Here is a 21981-nt window from a genome sequence, read left to right as displayed (position 1 = left end):
AGTGTTCATGAACCCCCACATTGCAGGCTCAAGTTGTATATACTGTATTTTTCCGTGTATAAGACTAGGGGTTTTTTTCCACCAGGAAATTAGGTTTAGAATTGGGGCTCGTCTTATACACAGGTAGTGCTGAGGGGGTGTTTCTTAATTTGGAGTCCCCCATAATAGGCAGCGTCTTATGCATGGGGGCGTCTTATACATGGGAAAATACGGTGTATATATGTGTGTAAATAAACCACATAGCATGAAAACACCACAGTCTCTGCTGTGCCTCATTCCTGAAGGAAATACAAACTCATTAAAAAAAAAAAATAATTCTAATTTTTAAAAAAATAAAATTAAGACCATATGAAGAGGTGACCCAATACTGCACCACACGGTTACAATATCATCAAATTGCCCAAATATTTAATCAGGACAAAGCAATAGGATTTGAAAAAGAAGAATCAAAATTACAAACAGTATTATTACAAAACTCGAAAAATAATACATCCAAAATGTATAATTTATTATTAGAATGGGAGTTAAAGGATGAAGAAGTAAAAGAAGTTATGACTAAATGGGCATGCGATATAGGTTACGCAATTCGGCTGGATCAATGGGAGAAATTATGGAGATGTGATATTAAATTTACGGCATGTTACACAATCAGAGAAAATTTGATGAAAATGGTGTGCCAGTCGTACTTAACTCCAGGAAATACAAACTCTGGGTAAGCGCCTGGAACCAACTGAAATCTCACACTGCTCAGAGATTAAAATAATAATAATAATAATAATGTACCCCACCCATCTGATGAAATCGGGGTGGCCTGCAACAATATTTGAATCCCACCATTTCTCCATGGAATGGACAGGTGGACCGTGTCCCCAGTTCCGACGGTGGATCCTAAGCCCATTTAGCGCTAGAGGGGTGTCAAAACCAGTTGCCTTCTGTTCGGGCACAGAGAGCTCCATCTTTCCCGCAGAGCTTGTGTTAGTTTCCTCCTGTCCGCCGGGTCCCAGTTAACAAGATAATTGGATTCCGCAGAAGCTGCCACATTCACCCTCAGAGAGCGAAAGCGACTCTCCCTTCTCGGCTTCCCGGCTGCCGGGCTCCGAATATTTGGGGCCTGCCAGAGGTGTGGGCAGCCAAGGCCAGCCGTGACTCAGCCAGGCGGGCGGGGAGGCATTGCGCTCTCGAGAAAGCTGCTCTCGTCCCCGTGGAGACATCCGTTTCCGAGAGCAACTGACTCAGACACTGGCAGCCTGGCACTCTGGAGCTGCGCTCGCAGCCGCCGGCGGGCAGCAAACCTCGTCTCTGCCTGCTGCCACAGAGGAACGGCTGCCCCGCCAAGCACCCTGCCCGGCTGACCTGGCTGTGAGGGGGTGGCAAAAGGGCATTTGGCATTTTGCTGCCTGGCACGGATGACGCAGCCTGCCTCCTTCGTGAACCGGCGGCGGTGGCAGCTGCCCTGTCTCTTCCACTCCGGCGGGTGCCCACCTGTGGCTTGTCGCTGCCGGCGGAGAGGCAGAGAGATGCGCTAGGAGGACTTCTTTGGCTGGCGCCAAAAACGCAGGTGAGGAGCCGCGGCGGAACAGATCTTTGTTGGAAGGCCCAAGACAGATGAAATGAAGCACTTCTTGGCCCTGTTAAGCTATGGGACTCCCTGCCACAGCAGGCAGGGACGGCCACCCGCTTTGAAACAGGATCGGACCAAATAGGACAGGGCTATTGAGAGCTCCTAGCCAGGATGACTCCACAGTTGGAAGCGGCAATGCCCCTGAATGCCAGGTGCTGGAAACCACAGGAGGAGGGGAGAGGAGTCTTGGGTTCGAGTCCTGCTTGCGCGTTTTCTTATTGGGGCATCTGTGAGAACAGGATGCTGGCCTAGATGGGCCACACTAGCCTGATCCAGCAGCCTCTTCTTATGTTCTTATTAGTAGAGGGGAAGTGGATAGGGCTAGCTCTGTCACTTCTGCTATACCAGGAGGGGGAAGAGAAGGCCCAGGCCATGACCTGCAATGACTCTGTTTGTCATGGTCTGGTTCATGGTCTGAATCATGGGCTGGAGACGTAAGGACCGGAGGCAAGATGGCGGGGTGGGAGCAGAACGGGAGTCCAGAAGCCAGGAGTCAGGAAGCCCAGAGTCCAAGGGTCAGAGAACCAGGACTCAAGAAGCTGAGGGTCCGAGGGTCAGGAAGCAAGGAGTCACAAAGTCAGGGGTCCGAGGATCAAGCAGTAAGGAGTCAAGGAGTCAAACGTAGCAAGGCAGGGAACGTGCTGCTGTGGCAACGAGCCAAAGGGAAGATGCTGACCTTATATCCCTTCCTGGCTCTTGCCACCAGGTGCTGTGAGTTACCAATCAGCCTCACCTGTGAGGCCGCACCTTGCCTCTTCAGAACAAACTTAGGAAGCCCCCAGTCCTGCAAAGTCCTATTGGTCACAGGGCCTGGCTCCTGCATGCACACCTGACACTGTTCTTCCTCCATGGCTGGAGTAATAATAATAATAATAATAATAATAATAATAATAATAATAATTTATTATTTATACCCCGCCCATCTGGCTGGGTTTCCCCAGCCACTCTGGGCGGCTTCCAACAAAATATTAAAATGCCATAATCCATCAAACATTAAAAGCTTCCCTAAACAGGGCTGCCTTCAGATGTCTTCTAAAAGTCTGGTAGTTGTTTATCTCTTTGACATCTGGTGGGAGGGTGTTCCACAGGGCGGGTGCCACTATCGAGAAGGCCCTCTGCCTGGTTCCCTGTAACTTGGCTTCTCGCAGGGAGGGAACCGCCAGAAGGTCCTCGGTGCTGGACCTCAGAGTCCGGGCTGAACAACGGGGGTGGAGATGCTCCTTCGGGTATACTGGTCCAAGGCCGTTTAGGGCTTTAAAGATAGTGCCAACACCTTGAATTGTCCCAATGGAGGTCTCAATAGATTAGTTGCAGTTTCCGGGTCACCTTCAAAGGTAGCCCCACATAGAGCGCATTGCAGTAGTCCAAGCGGGAGATAACCAGAGCATGCACCACTCTGGCGAGACAGTCCCCGGGCAGGTAGGATCTCACCCTGCGTACCAGATGGAGCTAGTAAACAGCTGCCCTGGACACAGAATTGACCTGTGCCTCCATGGACAAAAATTTAAAACAAACAAACAATGAAGATCCCAGGGCTCTAGCCACTGCACAACACTGCCTCTCAGTTTGCGGAAGACTGTGCTGTTGAATAAAAGCAATTAAAAGCAACAGCAGCCTTTTCCTCTCCCTGCCGGGTAGCCTAACCTTGCTGAAGAGTTTTAGGATACAGGACAGAGGCTGGGATAAGGCCCTTTCCAGAAGGAGGAACTCCATGGGTTCAGCGCTTGCTCCCTCCCTACCCCACCAGCCCTTGGATCTGGGTCTGGCTCTCCGCATGCTGAAGGATGGAGCGGGCTTTGCAGCCATCCTCCCTCCTCTCTGCGTGAGGCGGTCCCCATGGCAACGGCCAATCAGGGAAACAGGATGCAACCAGCTCACAGCCAGGCAGGCTGAACTGATGGGGTGGGGTGTGGGGAGCAGAAAGGAAAGCAGGAGGGAAGGAGGGGGGAAGGGCAGCCAGTCTTCCTCGCACAGGGCTGCAAGGAGGCATTGCAAAGAGGGGCAGTGCGGTATAGTGGCTAGCGAGCGCTGGACCAGGGCCCGGGAGGGACCAGGGTTCGAATGCCCGCACGGCAGCAAAGGTCACCGTGGGTGACCTTGGGAGCCAGTCACTTCCTCTCTCAGCCTAGCCTACCTCACAAGGTTGTTGTTGAGATGGAATAGAGGGGGAGGAGAACCATCTCAAGCTCCTTGGAGGAACAGGCGGGGTTATAAATGTGATAAATAAATAAATTGCTGCGCCCGGATGCTTCTCGGAGGTGCAGTAAACCTTCTGCACTTTCTGTCTGGAGGATCTGAGAAAGTTTCTTTGACCCAAGGTTTTGGTTTTGTTCCTGGTTTGTGTGTGTGGTGGTGCAGGAACAGCAATCTTCTGGCGCTCCCATTTATATGCAAACACACACAAACACACCCCTGGGTATCATGATGCATTGCCCACCCCTTGTTTGCAGGGGGTCCCATGCCCCTCCCAATAATAATAATAATAATAATAATAATAATAATAATAATAATAATAATAATTTATTTCTACCACACCCATCTGGCTGGGTTTCCCCAGCCACTCTGGGCAGCTCTCAACAGAATATTAAAACCACAATAAAACATCAAACACTAAAAACTTCCCTGAACAGGGCTGCCTTCAGATGTCTTCTAAAAGTCAGAGAGTTGTTTATTTCCTTGACATCTGATGGGAGGGCGTTCCACAGGGCGGGTGCCACTACCAAGAAGGCCCTCTGCCTGGTTCCCTGTAACTTGGCTTCTTGCAGCGAGGGAACCGCCAGAAAGCCCTCAGCGCTGGACCTCAGTGTCCAGGCAGAAGGATGGGGGTGGAGACGCTCCTTCAGATATACCAGGCCAAGGGAGCATTTAGGGCTTTAAAGGCCAGCACCAACACTTTGAATTGTGCTCAGAAATGTCCTGGAGGCCTCTCCCCCTCTTCTCAATCTGGCCCCCTCCCAAAGCTGCTTCTCTTTGCAAAATGGTCCCCTCCTAAAACTGCTTTTACGGATGTGACTGCTCTGTTACGTTCATTTATTGATTGATTTCTACTATCTACAGTGGTACCTCTGGTTAAGAACTTAATTCGTTCCGGAGGTCCGTTCTTAATCTGAAACTGTTCTTAACCTGAAGCACCACTTTAGCTAATGGGGCCTCCCACAGCCGCCGCCACGCGATTTCTGTTCTCATCCTGAAGCAAAGATCTTAACCCGAGGTACGATTTCTGGGTTAGCAGAGTCTGTAACCTGAAGCGTCTGTAACCTGAGGTACCACTGTATTTATTAAATTTATACCCTGCCCTTCCTACCATTCATCTAAACAATACCTTTAAAATAAAGCAAAAAAAAACCCTAAAAACAATTTGTTTGTAATGTGTAGTTTGCCCCTGGCCACAAAGCTCACGGTGGGGAAGACTGTAGGTGCATGTTTCCGCCAGTCACTTAGCTCTTAGACAATACTACCTCACAGGGTTGTGGTGAGAACACACAAAAAAACCCAGAGAGGCCAGCCCTGCATAGTTCTCCTAGATGGAGGAAGAGCTGGACGTGAATGCAATACAGTGGGACATTGGTTCTCAAACTTAATCGATTCCAGAAGTCCGTTCCAAAACCAAAGCGTTCCAAAACCAAGGCATGCTTTCCCATAGAAAGTAATGCGAAATGGATTAATCCGTTCCAGACTTTTAAAAACAACCCCTAAAACAGCAATTTAACATGAATTTTAGTATCTAATGAGACCATTGATCCATAAAACGAAAGTACTGTACTATAAAATAATTAAGATGTAGATGATAAAAAGTAAAATTAATTTTTTTTCCTTACCTGCACTGATGATAGTCATTGTTTGGATGGCGGGCTTTTATCCATTTCCACAGTCACACAATCAATCAATCAATCAATCAATCAATCAGTAGCTGAACTGGGTTCCACACAGTCACAAAAACAAATTAACCGAAGAAGCCTCAAAAACAAAAACGCAAAATGAATAGCAAAAACAAAAGCGCCAAACTTAATCCGTTCCGGAAGTCCGTTTGACTTGCAAAATGTTCAAAAACCAAGGCGCAGCTTCTGATTGGTGCAGGCACCCTGGAAACAATAGCTGACAGCCACATCGGACGTTCAGCTTCCAAAAAACATTCGAAAACTGGAACACTTCCTTCCGGGTTTTCGGCGTTTGGGAACCAAGGCATTTGAGAACCAAGGTACCACTGTATAGAAACAGAGCAGTGTCCCTCCATCTTTCCAGAACCAACAGCATCCTGCCAAATTTGAAAGGGGCTCACGATCAGCTAACAGATGGGGTGGGGGTCTCCCCTCAGGCCACACAAAAATGTCCCCAATCTGCCCCTGTCAGTTGCTGAAGCCAACAAATCATTTTGGAGAAGAGCCCAGCTGTTATCACAAGTGCCCTTAATGGAGAAGGATCCATTAATAAACGCCTGGAGGACCTCTTCTCCTGGAGCTATTCTGGGTGAGATTCCAGGGTTGCATGACGGCAATTGTTTCAGGAAACCAGCATATTTTAAGCCGAGGTTGGATGGCTATTTGTCATGGATGCTTTAACTGAGATTCTGCAGGGCGTTGGACCAGATAACCCAATTCTAGGGTTCCATGATTCAACGTTGAGTTCACATTCAAACTAAGCTATCATTACAGTACAGTGGGCGCTCGGGTTGCGATTGTGATCCGTGCGGGAAGCACGTTTGCAACCCACAGTGTTCGCAACCTGCAGCACCGCATATGCACATGCGCAGGTTGCGATTCAGCAGTTCTGCGCATGCGCAAAGAGCAATTTAGCACTTCTGTGCATGCGCGACCGCCAAAACCTGGAAGTAACCCATTCCATGACTTCTGGGTTTCAGCGAGTCCGTAACCCGAAAAAACGCAACCTGAAGCATCTGTAACCCGAGGTATGACTGTACTATCCTTACACCAATATGACTTGCCTTCCAAGTGGTCCTAAAGGTGAATTTGCTTCTCCGAAGGAGAGCTCGGCTGCTGGATCAGGCCAGTGGCCATCTAGGCCAGCATATGGGGCTAGTGGACCACAAGCTGAACATGAGCCAACAGGGTGATGCAGTGGCAAAAAAAGCTAATGTTATTCTCGGCTGCATCAACAGAAGTCTAGTGTCCAGGTCAAGGAAAGCAATGTTGTTGTTTAGTCGCTTAGTCGTGTCTGCCTCTTCGTGACCCCCTGGACCAGAGCACGCCAGGCACTCCTGTCTTCCACTGCCTCCCGCAGTTTGGTCAAACTCATGCTGGTAGCTTCGAGACACTGTCCAGCCATCTCGTCCTCTGTCTTCCCCTTCTCCTTGTGCCCTCCATCTTTCCCAACATCAGGGTCTTTTCCAGGGAGTCTTCTCTTCTCATGAGGTGGCCAAAGTCTTGGAGCCTCAGCTTCAGGATCTGTCCTTCCAGTGAGCTTTCAGGGCTGATTTCCTCCAGAATGGCTAGGCTGGATCTTCTTGCAGTCCATGGGACTCTCAAGAGTCTCCTCCAGTACCAGAATTCAAAAAGGGAAGCAATAGTATCACTCTATTCTGCCTTGGTCAGACCACATGTGGAGTCCTGTGTCCAGCCTGAGGTTTGGAAAACAATCAATAACCCTATTTAAGAGAGAGGGGGAAATCCTTCAATGAGTCCCATGAAGATTCAGCATGTCCAATGGGCACAGGATCCTAGCTGGCTGCTGCTGGTAATGTTAGTGGAGACAGAAAACTGGGAAGAAGTGGGGACGGAATGGAGCAACCTGGGAGAGGTCATGGCTGGCTGGTTGAGCAGGGAGCACTCCAGGCTGCAAAATTTAGTTGCAGGTCCCATCTGTATAACACATTTTATACCTGGTGGTGGAACAATCGCATGACCTGCAGACCCGTCCCAATATTCAGCACGGTTCCCCATTTACTCTCGAAGTCCTCCCTGTCCGTCTGGTTTTGATGGAACGGCCGGCCAGCCCCTTGGAACCGAGCGAGCCTGACGCATTTGCTGTGCCCCACTCAGGTCCAATGCCCACATCCTGCCAGCATCTGTGTGGCTGCAGCCGGGGCCCCGGCATGCAGCGGGGGAAATGGTACGGGGTTCGTTCCTACCTGCACCTTTTCTATGAGGATTGCACCGGAGCAAATCTGGACGACGAACTGGATTTGCCCCCAAAATCTCCAGCCAGCAGCGGCTGGTCCTCTGTCCTCTGGAAGGTAAGGACTCTAACAAGTGCCTGCCTTTTGTTGTTGCTGCTTTCAGTGCTTTCAGACTAAGCGCCTCTGAGCATGTGAAGAGTTTCTCCTTCTCCCCACCAGCCAGCATCTATTAAAGCAGCTTAAGAAAAACTGCCCCTTGAGCATGTGCAGAGTTTATTTGTTAGGGATATAGGAAGCTGCCTGAAATCGAGCCAGACTGCTGGTCAATCTAGGTCAGTAATGCCTACTCTGGCAGGCAGCAGCAATCTAGAGTTTCCAGCACAGGAGATTCCCTACCTGGGGATGCTGCCAGTGGGGTGGACCAGGGACCTTCTGCATGCAAATGGGAGGGGGAGTGTGGGGGCAAACCCAGGGCACCTCTGCAAGGGAACAGGCAGCCAGCGAGTATTATAGGAAGGCAGCCGCGATTGCTAAGGCCAGGCCAGGCCAGGCAGATGCCCCGGTCTCCACTGGGAGCAACCTCAGGTCAACGAGGACCAGGCAGCTTCTGGGATGACTCTGGCGCCACCTGCAGACAAGTGCTGGAGCATTCTGGCACTCCCAGAAGGAGCATGGGGTTCTGGAGGTCACATCCTGCCACTCACAACAAGCTCCAAGCTCCAAGGTTTATGCCTCCCGGTGCCACCTTGGCAGGGTTCACCCCTGGGCGATTCGAGAGCTCCACCCAGCTGGTGCGCCCACTGGCTACGAATCCTCTGCCACGCCGCATTACTGCCCTGAGTCTGGAATTTGTGGCCCCTTCCTTGAATTGCAGGGACAGTATTAGGGGTGCAGGGGACTTCAGTCTTTAAAAAGCTTAGGGAGGGGGCTAATGCAGCCTTGCCAACTGGGTGCCCCCTCAAATGCACTGGCTGGGGCTGATGGGAGCTTCAGTCCAAAATACCTGGGGAGAACCAGGTTGGCAAAGGCTGAGCCACAACCAGCCCAGAAGCATTTTTTCCGCTAATCTCAGGTGTGCACTGGGTGATCCTGGGTATTGAAGTGTGTGGGGAAAGCACTTTGCATGCACTCAGAGGCACTTCTGGCATGCTCAGAGGCCAGTTCTAGGCATGTTTGGGTATTCTGTTTTGACTTTCCTGGTTTTGATTGCTGTATCGCTTGTATTTCATCTTGCAAGCCACCTCAAGACATTTTAGAGGAGGAGGCGGCAGTGGCAAATAATAATAATAATAATAATAATAATAATTAATAATAATAAGAATGTACCTCTTGCTAATCTGGACTGTAACTCCATTTAAATGGATCTCTTGCCCGAAAGTTAGCATGCACAGGATCGTTGTTTTATGGGGAAATCTCCAAAGGTTGCTTCTTTTCTTACCATCTCTGTGGCTGCATGCCAAGTGCCGTTGACTTAATTGAACCACATTGAAGTGCACTGAAGGGCACAGCCACCTGCCTTGATTTGCCCAGACGCAACAACGCACAGCCAAAACTTCTCATTCCACAATGAAAGCCGCTCTGTGTCTGTACACAGTGATAACAATGTAATAATAATAATTTATTATTTATACCCCGCTCATCTGGCTGGGTTCCCCCAGCCACTCTGGGCGGCTTCCAACAGAACACTAAAATACAATAACCAATAAACATTAAAAGCTTCCCTAAAGAGGGCTGCCTTCAGATGTTTTCTAAAAGTCTGGTAGTTGTTTTTCTCTTTGACATCTGGTGGGAGGGCGTTCCACAGGGCAGGTGCCACTACTGAGAAGGCCCTCTGCCTGGTTGCCTGTAACTTGGCTTCTTGCAGGGAGGGAACCGCCAGAAGACCCTCAGCACTGGACCTCAGTGTCCGGGCAGAACGATGGAGGTGGAGACGCTCCTTCAGGGATACTGGGCTGAGGCCGTTTAGGGCTTTAAAGGTCAGCACCAACACTTTGAATTGTGCTCAGAAACGTACTGGGAGCCAGTGTAGGTCTTTCAAGACCGGTGTTATGTGGTCTGGGGGGCCGCCCCCAGTCACCTGTCTAGCTGCCCCATTCTCATTCTACTCTTTTCCACCCCCAGGTGACCCTCTCGGCTGGGACCCTGCTGCTGCTCATCGGGGCCTCGGCTTTGGCCACGGGGTACCTCCTGCCCCCCAAGCTGGAAGGGATCGGCGAGGCAGAGTTCGTGGTGCTCGACCAGCAGGCGGTGGAATACAACCACACCTTGGGGATCTGCCAGGCCGTGGGCGCGGTTCTATGCGCCCTGGCCGGGGCCCTGCTGACCGCCTGCCTTCTGTCCTCAGGGCTGCGCAACTTGAATGGAGGCAGCAAGCGGGGCCAGGATGGTGAAGACCAGGAGGAGCAGCTGTCCCCCATCTTGCGGGAGGGCTCCCCTGGGCAGCACCGGGGCGCCATTGTCACAGCAGCTCCTGTGCCCTTCAGAGACCCCTGGGTGCAGAGCATTCAGCCTAAGAGAGAGCCGTAAACCCAGACATTTTGAGAGGGGAAGAAGCCATGTGTCGATGCCCACACAGGATACCTTTCCAAGCTGTCGCTTCCCTCCTCGACCTGTTTGGTGCAGCGTGCTTTGAAGGTCATGTTTCGAACCCATGGCTCCCAAACGTTTTCACGGCACCGTCCCCTTGGTTCCATAAATTCACCCCCAGGGCCCCTTCCTATTCTGAAATGTATCCCTTAATAAGGGGACGTGGGTGGGGCTGTGGGTTAAACCACAGAGCCTAGAGCTTGCCAATCAGAAGGTCGGCGGTTCGAATCCCCGTGACGGGGTGAGCTCCCGTTGCTCAGTCCCTGCTCCTGCCAACCTAGCAGTTCGAAAGCACCTCAAAGTGCAAGTAGATAAATAGGTACCGCTCCAGCGGGAAGGTAAACGGCGTTTCTGTGTGCTGCTCTGGTTCGCCAGAAGCGGCTTAGTCATGCTGGCCACATGCCCCGGAAGCTGTACGCTGGCTCCCTCGGTCAGTAAAGCGAGATGAGCACTGCAACCCCAGAGTCGGCCATGACTGGACCTAATGGTCAGGGGTCCCTTTACCTTTACCTCCCTTAATAAACTTTGAAATAACCCGAAACTCAGTCTCAGTTCTTCTCCCCTCAGTTTTGCTTCAATTCAGCAAACCCTTCTGGGGCCGAGAAGAGTAAGTCTGCCAACTCTTTAAAGGACAGAAGCTCTGCGCCGGCAACAGCTGCATGACAGGCAGCAATTCATCAGGCTATCTCTGCACCGCTATGCCTGAAGAATCCGCACCGGTTGGATTTCTGCCATCTGCACAGTTCTCAAGGTCACAGAGAGTTTTCAGACAAGAAGGTGCCACCGGCGATTCTCATGCGCTCGTCTGTTTAAATGGAAGGGACGCAGAGCCACCAGGCCTGGATGACAGCATTTCCCCTTTCTGGTTCAATAAAGATCAAAATAAAGGAAAATGCTTGGGTGGAATTGGTTTCATTGGCTGAGCGGCAGCAAGTGTTGCATGGCTGGTCTTTGTCAGGGTTCAGTTAATCCACAATCTGATTTTATGAAATAATCCTGCTCCCCAAAGATGGGGTAGGGTGTTTTAATAATAATAATAATAATAATAATAATAATAATAATAATAATAATTATTATTATTATTATTATTATTATTATTATTTATACCATAACCACTCTGGGCAACTTCCAACACACATAAAAATAATAGTAACAATCCAATATAAAAAGTAAGAATACCTTTAAAATAAACAGCTTATATCAAATAAGGCAATACAGTATTCAATAATCCATCAGAATCCAATAGTAAACAGTAGAATTAAACATCAGCAAATAATAATTAAACCTTTTACACTCAACAATTACACTAAATAATTACTAAGCTATAATCAATAAAAAAACAGCAAATCACAATGCATAAAATACCAGAAAACATACAAAACCACGTAAAGGGATCAAACCGAGAAACAAGAACACACAACTTATAAAATTACTTTTTAAAAAAATATATAAGGTAAGTTGAGAGTTACCTGCATCCATTGAGAAGAAAGCTCTGTACGTGTTCAGAGGAACCCTGTCCTTAGGCTCATACAACACACACAGCAGGGGCTAGATTCAGGTAGGTAGCCATGTTGGTCTGACGCAGTTGAAATAAAAATAAATAAAATTAAAAAATTGTCCAGGAGCACCTTAGAGACCAACTAAGTTTGTTCTGGGTATAAGCTTTCGTGTGCATGCACACTTCTTCAGATACACTGAAACAGAAGTCACCAGACCCTTATATATAGTGGGAGGGTGGGTTTTTCCTCAGAAGGGTAGTAGGAGATGGGCAATTGGCTCAATGGGTATGGTAAACCTGTGGACGACTGTTAACGACTGCAATTAGTCCTACACCTAGTCCTACAATTAGTCCTACAATTTCTTTTTTTTTAATTTTTAATTTTTTTAATTTATTTTGATAGCAGGGGCTGATTTCCTTTACGAAAGAAAAGCACCGAGTGCAGAGTCCTGGGCCATTTTAAAAAGCAAGACATTATAAATGAAATTAATATATGCAATTAAAACAAAACAAAACATCCAACTTTGCTGTTGAGGAAGGGGAAGCAAAAGGCATTCTGCACATGCTCAAAGGCACTTTCTGCTGGACAAGCTTTTTAAAAACACAAAAGATGGCAGTCCTACTCTCTTCCTTCCAAGAACGTCTGTGATAGGGCTGCTTCCAGCACTTGTCCGCTAAGGGGAGCTCTAAACCAAATCCTCAAGGAGGGACAAATCAGCCGCCTAATCTAATCGCACAAGCCAGATCTGCAACAAAATGATGCAGCGTGCCGTACCTTGAACAGGATACTCCATTCCATTCCTAGTTGCCTCCTGATTTTTTGTGTCTTCCCCTCCACCCCAATGGCCACCCAGCCAGCATTTCATGCTCAGTCTTCACCGGGCTGTTTTGAACCCAAACTTTTTGTACTTTTTGTAAACCTGTCGTTAAACCTCTCTCTTCTGTGTGGGTAGTTCTGTTTTGGCTACATAACAGACTGACACATGGGCAATTTAGTTTGCTGCTAGTGATTGATAATGAGTGATTTACTAGAAATCATAGAATCATCAAGTTGGGTCATCTAGTTCAACCCCCTGCAATGCAGGAATCTCAACTAATAATAATAATAATAATAATAATAATAATAATAATAATAATTTATTACCCTGTCCATCTGACTGGGTTTCCATGGCAGATGGCGATCCAACCAAGGCTTCCAAACATAGCTGTCAGCTTTTCTCTTTTTTAAAGGGAAATCCCCTTATTCCGAATAGGATTCCTCTCAAGAAAAGCGGAAAGTTGACAGCTATGCTTCCAAACCTCCAAGGAAGGAGAGTCCACAACTTCCCGTGTGAGACCATTCCACTGTCGATCAGCTCTTAAGGCCAGAAAGTTCTTCCTGATGTTTAGTGAGAATCTCTTTTCTTGTAACTTGAAGCCATGGGTTCGAGTCCTGCCCTCGAGAGCAGGAGAAAACAAGCTTGTTCCCTCCTCCCAGTGACAGCCCTTGAGATATTTGAAGATGGCTATCATATTTCCTCTCAGTCTCTTCTTTCCCAGGCTAAAGATACCCAGCTCCCTCAACCATTCCTCACAAGGCTTAGTTTCCAGACTCTTTGTCATCTTGGCTGCCCTCCTTTGCACCCCTTCCAGCTTGTCAACATCCTTCTTGAATTGTATAAAGCAGTGCTTTTTTCTTTTAAAAAAATGTTTAGGGGTACTCTCATTTTCCTACTCATATTGCAATACTGCCCCTCAATGAGGCCAAACTTAGATTAGGGGTATGCGTCTCCCCAGAAAAAAAGCACTGATTTAAAGCCATCTAGGTTTTAAAGGGACGCGGGTGGCGCTGTGGTCTAAACCACAGAGCCTAGGGCATGGGTAAGCAAACTAAGGCCCAGGGGCTGGATCCGGCCCAATCGCCTTCTCAATCCAGCCCGTGGACGGTCCGGGAATCATCGTGTTTTTACATGAGTAGAATGTGTGCTTTATTTAAAATGCATCTCTGGGTTATTTGTGGAGCATAGGAATTAGTTCATCTCTCCCCCCCAAAAAATTATATAGTCTGGCCCTCCACAAGGTCTGAGGGACAGTGGGTGGACCGGCCTCCTGCTGAAAAAGTTTGCTGACCCCTGGCCTAGGACTTGCCGATCAGAAGGTCGGCGGTTTGAATCCCCGCGACGGGGTGAGCTCCCGTTGCTCGGTCCCTGCTCCTGCCAACCTAGCAGTTTGAAAGCACCTCAAAGTGCAAGTAGATAAATAGGTACCACTCTGGCGGGAAGGTAAATGACATTTCCATGTGCTGCTCTAGTTCGCCAGAAGTGGCTTAGTCATGCTGGCCACATGACCCAGAAGCTGTACGCCGACTCCCTCGGCCAGTAAAGCGAGATGAGCGCCGCAACCCCAGAGTCGGCCACGACTGGACCTAATGGTCAGGGGTCCCTTTACCTTTAAGGTCCCTTTAAGGGACGCGGGTGGCGCTGTGGGTTAAACCACAGAGCCTAGGACTTGCCGATCAGAAGGTCATCGGGTCAGGGGTCCCTCTACCTTTACTTTTAAGTTGGTGGCCATCACTGCCTGTTGTGGCAGTGAGTTCCACAGTTTAACAATGCAACTGGAAAGGCAACTCAGCAACATGGCGGTTCAAGGAAACAAACCAGAGCCCTGTCTTCAGGCTTTGCTGTATGGAATGACCGGGTTAAAGGGAGCGGAATAGGAAATGTGGTAGGGAGAAGAAGTACCAACGAAAGAAGTATAGCAGACAAAATGAATGGACTACACAGAATTGGATAAAATGACAGGAAGGATTCGAAACCTGTGGGACCAGAGATTTACAGAAGATTGGAAGAAATATACGAATTATTTGAAGAGCTCCTGTAATTAACAAATTACGCTAGTAGCACTACAAGAGGTTTTGCAAGGAGAAATATATGAAACATTGCAAAGAAGAGAAAGAAGAGAGATATTAGTTATGAGATTTAAAAGTAATAGTGTAAATAGGAAATGCAAATTAAGTGAATAGATTGGAAAATTTTCAGATGTGATTGATGGAAGTCAAAAAAACTGTATAAGATGTAAAAGTATGTTTAATTATTGTTGAAAATCATATGTTGAAAAACTAATAAGAATTTATTTATTTTTTAAAGGAAAAAGTATATCCGATGAGGACTTCTGTGCTACTCAAAAGCTCGCTTTGAATTACTTGAAAGTGATTTACAGATGGTATTTAACTCCGAGTAGGCTTGCTAAAATTTATATATATAAAAAAGGAAATGTGGTCGGGGCTCCTACAGTGGGTTGGGGGCACAAAACAGGAAACTGCTAAGCGTGTGCTCAGCAGATCCCAGCTTGTTCCCAAAGGCTCAGCGTCATGTGTCTGCAAGCCGACAATAACTATCTCTTTAATTCAGACTCTGCTCCCTGCCCCTCATCTGACTCTTGGCAGGCAAATATAGACATTGAACTCACCAGCTGAGTGTTCCACTTCCACATCCCTTATTATGAATGGGGTTAACGGCCACCGCCAATCCTGCCTGCCCATGGTGGCAGTGACATTCTGCCCATCGCCCCACGACAAGAGGGGGGAGGGCTGTGAGTCACGGCGTAATTGCAGGGTTGAAACACCTCCAGAGGAAGGAAGTTCTCTGCACTGAAAGCTGGAAAGGAAAGAAGAAGAAGAAGAAGAAGCCACTCGGTGCTTTGAATCAGCAAAAAGAAACAGGGAGAGGCCTAGCAGAAATGAATCAGCGTCCATGGAATTGTGGAGTTGGAAGAGACCCCACGAGTCATCTAGTCTAACCCCTTGCAATGCGGGACTCAAAAGAGGTTAAATAGGACATGACCTTTTGATTAGAAACAGCAGAACATTAGTTCTTAATAAGAGGTAAGTAATGGAAGCCACCCAGAGTGGCTGGGGTAATAATAATAATAATAATAATAATAATAATAAGACTCAGGTGGTTAGATGCAGGACACAGCTCTGTTTGCTTTTCAATCTGGCTGCTTTAGTTTATTTACAGAATTTATTTATATGCTGCTTAACCTAAGTGGTTGGCATAAATAAAATATAAAGGATACATAAAAATGATTTATAGCAGTTAAAGTTAAAAAAAACAACCAAGTTGATCTAAAATCAAGTTGAAAATAAAAATAAAACCAGCAATTTTAAAATATACATTATAAAATAAAATGACATATTTACATACATGTCCTATTTCCATATCCGGATAGGTTTAGTGAAAAGGCTTTTAGCAGGTGGCAGAAAGAGGACAGGGAAGGTGTGTGCCTGATGTCAAAGGGCAGGGAGTTCCACAGGTGCTGGCATGCCAAAAGATCTGTTCCTTGCAAATGTGGAATGAATCTTAGGTGGCTCTTGTGAAACCTACTAGAACTTATGACAAACAGATTTCCCAGAAGGGAAGCTCAGGCTGCCAACTTCTTCCTCGCCTTCTGCTCTTCTGCCTCAAACAGTACAGTGGTACCTCAGGTTACATACACTTCAGGTTACATACGCTTCAGGTTACAGACTCCGCTAACCCAGAAATAGTGCTTCAGGTTAAGAACTTTGCTTCAGGATAAGAACAGAAATTGTGCAGCGGCAGCAGGAGGCCCCATTAGCTAAAGTGGTGCTTCAGGTTAAGAACAGTTTCAGGTTAAGAACAGACCTCTGGAACGAATTAAGTACTTAACCCAAGGTACCACTGTAGTTTGATCTGCAGGCAATGGCAAGCCACGGGGTTTATCGCCCTGCCATTAAAATGCCCACTGCTGATTGATGCGGGCCCTGATTTCTCCTTGCACAAAGCCAGAACAGGGCAGGTTGTTCCGCTCTTGCTATTTTCCTGCTCCACTGGCAAACCTGCCAAGTAGGGGGGCAGGCTGCTGGGTTTTGGTTTTGTAACAAGAGACATTAAGAGAACCATAGAATTGTAGAGTTGGAAGGGACCCCAACGGCCATCTAGTCCAACCCCCTGCAAAGCAGGAATCACAGCTAAGTCTCCCTCATCATCCAGATTCAGAGAGTGCTACAATTAGAGAGGCAAAAGCTCTGAAGTCTCTCGTGCCAACTGAGAACATGAGAACAGCTTTCTCGAGCCAGACGAAGGAGCCACCTCATTTAGTGTTCTGTAACGTGGATCACTGCAGAATGGATGCTTTTGAATTCTGGTGCTGGAGGAGACTCTTGAGAGTCCCATGGACTGCAAGAAGATCAAACCTCTCCATTCTGAAGGAAATCAGCCCTGAGTGCTCACTGGAAGGACAGATCCTGAAGCTGAGGCTCCAATACTTTGGCCACCTCATGAGAAGAGAAGACTCCCTGGAAAAGACGACCCTGATGTTGGGAAAGATGGAGGGCACAAGGAGAAGGGGACGACAGAGGACGAGATGGCTGAACAGTGTTCTTGAAACTACCAGCATGAGTTTGATCAAACTGCAGGAGGCAGTGGAAGACAGGAGGGCCTGGCGTGCTCTGGTCCAGGGGGTCACAAAGAGTCGGATACGACTAAACAGCAACAATGTGGTTTGTTCGTATCTGCCTGGTGCGCTAAGGTAGACGACACCTGTCATGGACGTTCAATTTAGATAACAAGGCTAATGGCTGCAAATAGACTCTCTCCCTCCTGAAGTTGTCAGCATCAAGGCACAGACCTCCCATGAACGCACAGGAGATCCAGGCCTTTGTCCTTTTTTAAACAGGGCTTATTTCCAGCTGGGCAGCCTCTCTCCTCTCCAGTGTAACTGCTAAAGGTACAGAAGCCATTGCCTCCGGCGGCCTCCCGGCTCTGTTCCCAGGACCCAGGAGTTCTGCTGGCAGAAAGCCCAGGAGCTGAACAGGAAGAGCCACCCGCTGCTCTGAGGAGGGAGGGCTGGGGAAGGGGGGGGGACGACACTTCTCCTCCAAGAAATGCACAAAGGTCACGTCCTGGGCTGAGCTTGCTGACCCCAGGCTTGTGGGAAAGCGAGGAGGCCTCGCAGGGCTTTTCAGGGAAGCGGATGTCAGCCTGTGTGGGAGGAGGGGGGGCCTTTTCCCGATGGGGGGGTGCTTCTTCCAGACACAGCCAAGACTTCCCAGGAATGTGCTCTGCAAGGAGCCATGGACAGCCACCTCCTCCATGAACATCTCAGGAAAAGCTAGCATGAAGGTCCCGGCTTAGCAAACTCCTATCTAGCCGCCTAAATTGGGCTCCCAGGACACCGTCTGCATGTGAAATCATTGAAGCTGACATGCACTCCAGACACTGCTGTCATCCGTTGTGCCTTCTGCCAGGCTACCTAGATGTTGGTTATGGTTACCAGATTTTTTCCAATGAATCCGGGGACACTTTTTAAGAAAAAAGTTGAGTAGCAACAGGAAGTCAGTAGTGGGGATGGTGAGGCAAAAGACCCTGGGCCAAAGCACACATGCATATTGTATAAACATGCAAAGCCCTTCTTTCGCACCCTGTGAAACATAAATGCAGAGTTTTTCAAAAACTGGGCAATGGCATGCCACCCACCTGTGACTCCTGAGCCTCGCCTGATCTCCTGCCCCCTTCCACCTTTGTTTTGATGGATCAGGGAAGACTCGGGAGTCACGGGTGGACGGCTGTTGCCCAGGAGGGGCGACAGGCGCTCAGTTTCTCTGCCAGACAAGGTGCAAAGCCCTTCTTTCGCACCCTATGAAACATAAATGCGCAGAGTTTATTAAAAAAAAAAGGGCAATGGCCGGCGGGCCGCAACTCCCGAGCCTCCCCTGATCAGTCAAAACAAAGGGGGCAGGAGATCTGTACCGCTGGACCTCCCTTGTTCCCCTTCGGCAGTGGCGGTGGCAGTGGCAAGTCAGCAGACCGGAGCCAGCCTGGTAGCGCAGTTGGCTCTGGCTGGCTTCAGGAGCTGCTCACTGCCATGGTACCTGCCATTTTTCCTCATCGGAAGTCCCCATATAATGTGTCTTGTGTGCAGCACATCACAGGGAGACTTCCGGCAAGGCAAAATGGCGGGCACCACGGCAGCGAGCAGCTCCTGAAGCCAGCCAGAGCCAACTGCGCTACCAGGCTGGCTCCGGGCTGCTGAGGCTGCCGCTGCCATGTTTCCTGGGGACAGATTTGCAAATCTGGGGACATTCCGGGGACGGAATTTTTCTAGAGACAGATTTGCAAATCCGGGGACTGTCCCTGGGAACCAGGAACATCTGGTAACCCTATGTTGGGTGACATCAGCAGCCTTTGCACCAGGCGGAGCAGGGCCGTCTTACCCATAGGCGCTAGGGGTGCGGGACACCCGGGCGCCGGGCTCTCAGGGGCGCCAGGCCGAGAGTCCAAGGTTGCGATTTGGAGTCCGGGGATTGGGAAAAGCCGACAGCCGCTGCTGAGCAGAGCAGAGCCCATCAGAGCGCTGCAGCTCTTCTGCTGTGGGCAAGCGAGGCAATGAAGCAGCCAGCCAGCTCTGCCCTCCTGCGCACCTGGGACCGGCGGGCCGTTGAGAGGTCTGCCCAGTGCATGCTGCTCACACGAGGATCCCGGTTTCGCTCAGTCGCCACCACTGCCTCGGGCAGAGAATAACACACCTTGTTACAAACCCATATATCTGCATCTCTAATGGCTGAATAGCGCTCCTTCCTTGGAGGTTTATAAGCAAAGGTCAGATGGTCGCCTGTCATGGTTGCTTTAGTTGAGCTTCTTGCATTGCAAGGGGTTTGGCCCACCATACCCTGCCAATGAGAGGGTCAGCCCTGAGAGTTGGTTGGCCTCTGTCTGTCCTGGTAGATAATGGAGGAGGGTGCATTTGGGGGTGAAGTCAAACAATTGCAAGGTTGCAGAACCAGTGGTGGAGAGACATGTTTTGTTGTAGCTGGGGCAGATGAAGGTGCGGTGTTGTGGTCTCAACCACTGAGTCTCTTGGGCTTGCTGATCAGAAGGTCAGCGGTTCCAATCCCCGTGACGGAGTGAGCTGCCATTGATCTGTCCCAGCTCCTGCCAACCTAGCAGTTCGAAAGCAGGCCAGTGCAAGTAGATAAATAGGTACCACTCTGGTGGGAAGGTAATAATAATAATAATAATAATAATAATAATAATAATAATTTATTATTTATACCCCACCCATCTAGCTGGGTTTCCCCAACCACTCTGGGTAGCTTCCAACAGAACACTAAAATACAATAACCTATTAAACAATACAATACAATAACCTATTAAACATTCAAAGCTTCCCTAAACAGGGCTGCCTTTAGATGTCATTTCCGTGTGCTCTGGTTTCTATCACAGTGTCCCATTGTGCCAGAAGCAGTTATGTCCTTCTAGCCCCATGACCCGGAAAGCTGTCTGTGGACAAACACTGGCTCCCTGGCCTGAAAGCGAGATAAGCACCGTAACCCCATAGTCACCTTTGCCTGGACTTTACCGTCCAGGGGTCCTTTACCTTTACTGGTTCAGATGCACCATGGCCTTTCTTCTCTCTGTGCTCGTCCCAGCGGTCATTCCTCCTCTAGTCCTTGCTATGGACACACAACCTGACTGTCCCGTTTCCAGGCACTGCGGTCATCTGCAAGGGATTCCCACACAGCTGGGTTGATGTTGCCAGTCGTCATGTCTCGTTTGCAGACATCTTTGCAACACAGATTTGGCCTGCCATTGGGTCTGGTGCCTGAGGCCGTCTCCCCATAGACCACATCCTTGGCGAAAGTTCATAGAATCATAGAGCTGGAAGAGACCACAAGGGCCATCGAGTCCAACCCCCTGCCAAGCAGGAAACACCATCAGAGCACTCCTGACATATGGTTGTCAAGCCTCTGCTTAAAGACCTCCAAAGAAGGAGACTCCAACACACTCCTTGGCAGCAAATTCCACTGTCGAACAGCTCTGACTGTCAGGAAGTTCTTCCTAATGTTTAGGTGGAATCTTCTTTCTTGTAGTTTGGATCCATTGCTCCGTGTCCGCTTCTCTGGAGCAGCAGAAAACAACCTTTCTCCCTCCTCTATGTGACATCCTTTTATATATTTGAACATGGCTATCATATCACCCCTTAACCTCCTCTTCTCCAGGCTAAACATGCCCAGCTCCCTTAGTTGGGGGGGAGGGCTAGGGCAACTGCTAGATCAATGGTTGCCAAAGTGGGTGGCAGTGCCCCTGGGGGGGCAGTGGGATTACTTGGAGCAGGGGTCAGCAACCTTTTTCAGCCGTGAGCCGGTCCACCTTCCCTCAGACCATGTGATGGGCCAGACTATATTTTTTTTGGGGGGGGGGATGAACAAATTCCTATGCTCCACAAATAACCCAGAGATTATTTATTATTTACACCCCGCCCATCTGACTGGGTTTCCCCAGCCACTCTGGGCAGCTTCCAAGAAAGATTAAAAATACATTTAAAAGATTAAAAATACATTAAAATACTCATGTAAAAACACACTGATTCCCAGACCGTCCGCAGGCCGGATTGAGAAGGCGATTGGGCTGCATCCGGCCCCCGGTCCTTAGGTTGCCAACCCCTGACCTGGAGGCACTAAGATGCAAGGGTTTGGCTGTGGGACAGTGGAAATGATGCAAATGATGACCAGGCTTTGAAAAGCATCACTGGATCAAGTTAACTGGGTTTTGAATAAATGTTCAATTAATCATTCCTCTTCTGAAGTTTATTGTGTTATTGTCTTCCCCACATGGCTCATGTGAACCGCTACTCTGAATAGTGCTTTTTAGCACTGGGGATGAGTCTATGGAACCCCCCAAAAGTGTGGGAACCCCAGGTTAGATTTATTCTCACCCCCAGTTCCTCTCCTTGCAATTTCTGCTGCCACGCACAGGTGGGTTATAACGACCCACATTCAGAAGCCCAGCTCTCCTCCATGGAAGCTGCAGAATTTTGGGGGGCCTGCTCCCCCTTTTCCTGGCCCAAGCGGCCCCCCAACTGCCTGGCGCTTCTGTCCACAAGCTGGAGAGAAGGGAAGGGCATCTTTTCCTGGCTTGTAACATCTCGCCCTCCCAGGGATGTTTTGGACAGCGATCTTTGCTCCTTGCATAATCGCTGCCACTGATGCAACAGCGCATACCTCTGGCACGGACTACTACGGTTACTGCTGTTCCCAGAAAAGGTGGAGCGAGAACCCAGTGCCCAGACTTTAAAAGGGCAGTAGCAGGAATTCAGTAGCCGGAGGCGGGGGGAGGTTGGTGCAGAGACAACTGCCAGAGAAATTCTGGATCTGAGTTTTGCCTTGGAGCCCAGCCCTGACTGAGATCCTGGGGATCTGCTCCC

At 48.9% G+C, this 21981-nt stretch overlaps 1 protein-coding gene across 1 annotated transcript; it reads left to right on the top strand.

The window, feature by feature from the left end:
- The first annotated feature begins 923 nt into the window (after nucleotides 1–923).
- NRSN2 (neurensin 2) lies at nucleotides 924–11175 on the top strand. Its single transcript, XM_053394647.1, has 3 exons — nucleotides 924–1558; nucleotides 7618–7811; nucleotides 9816–11175. Exons 2-3 carry the CDS (start codon nucleotides 7623–7625, stop codon nucleotides 10218–10220), a joined length of 594 nt encoding a protein of 197 aa, XP_053250622.1. The 5' UTR covers nucleotides 924–1558; nucleotides 7618–7622; the 3' UTR covers nucleotides 10221–11175.
- The last annotated feature ends 10806 nt before the right edge of the window (nucleotides 11176–21981 follow it).

The sequence above is a fragment of the Podarcis raffonei genome, chromosome 6, assembly GCF_027172205.1.
Source record: "Podarcis raffonei isolate rPodRaf1 chromosome 6, rPodRaf1.pri, whole genome shotgun sequence".
NCBI classification, from domain to species: domain Eukaryota; kingdom Metazoa; phylum Chordata; class Lepidosauria; order Squamata; family Lacertidae; genus Podarcis; species Podarcis raffonei.
The sequence above is the reverse complement of the archived record's forward strand: the minus strand, read 5'-3'. Positions and strand labels throughout refer to the sequence as shown.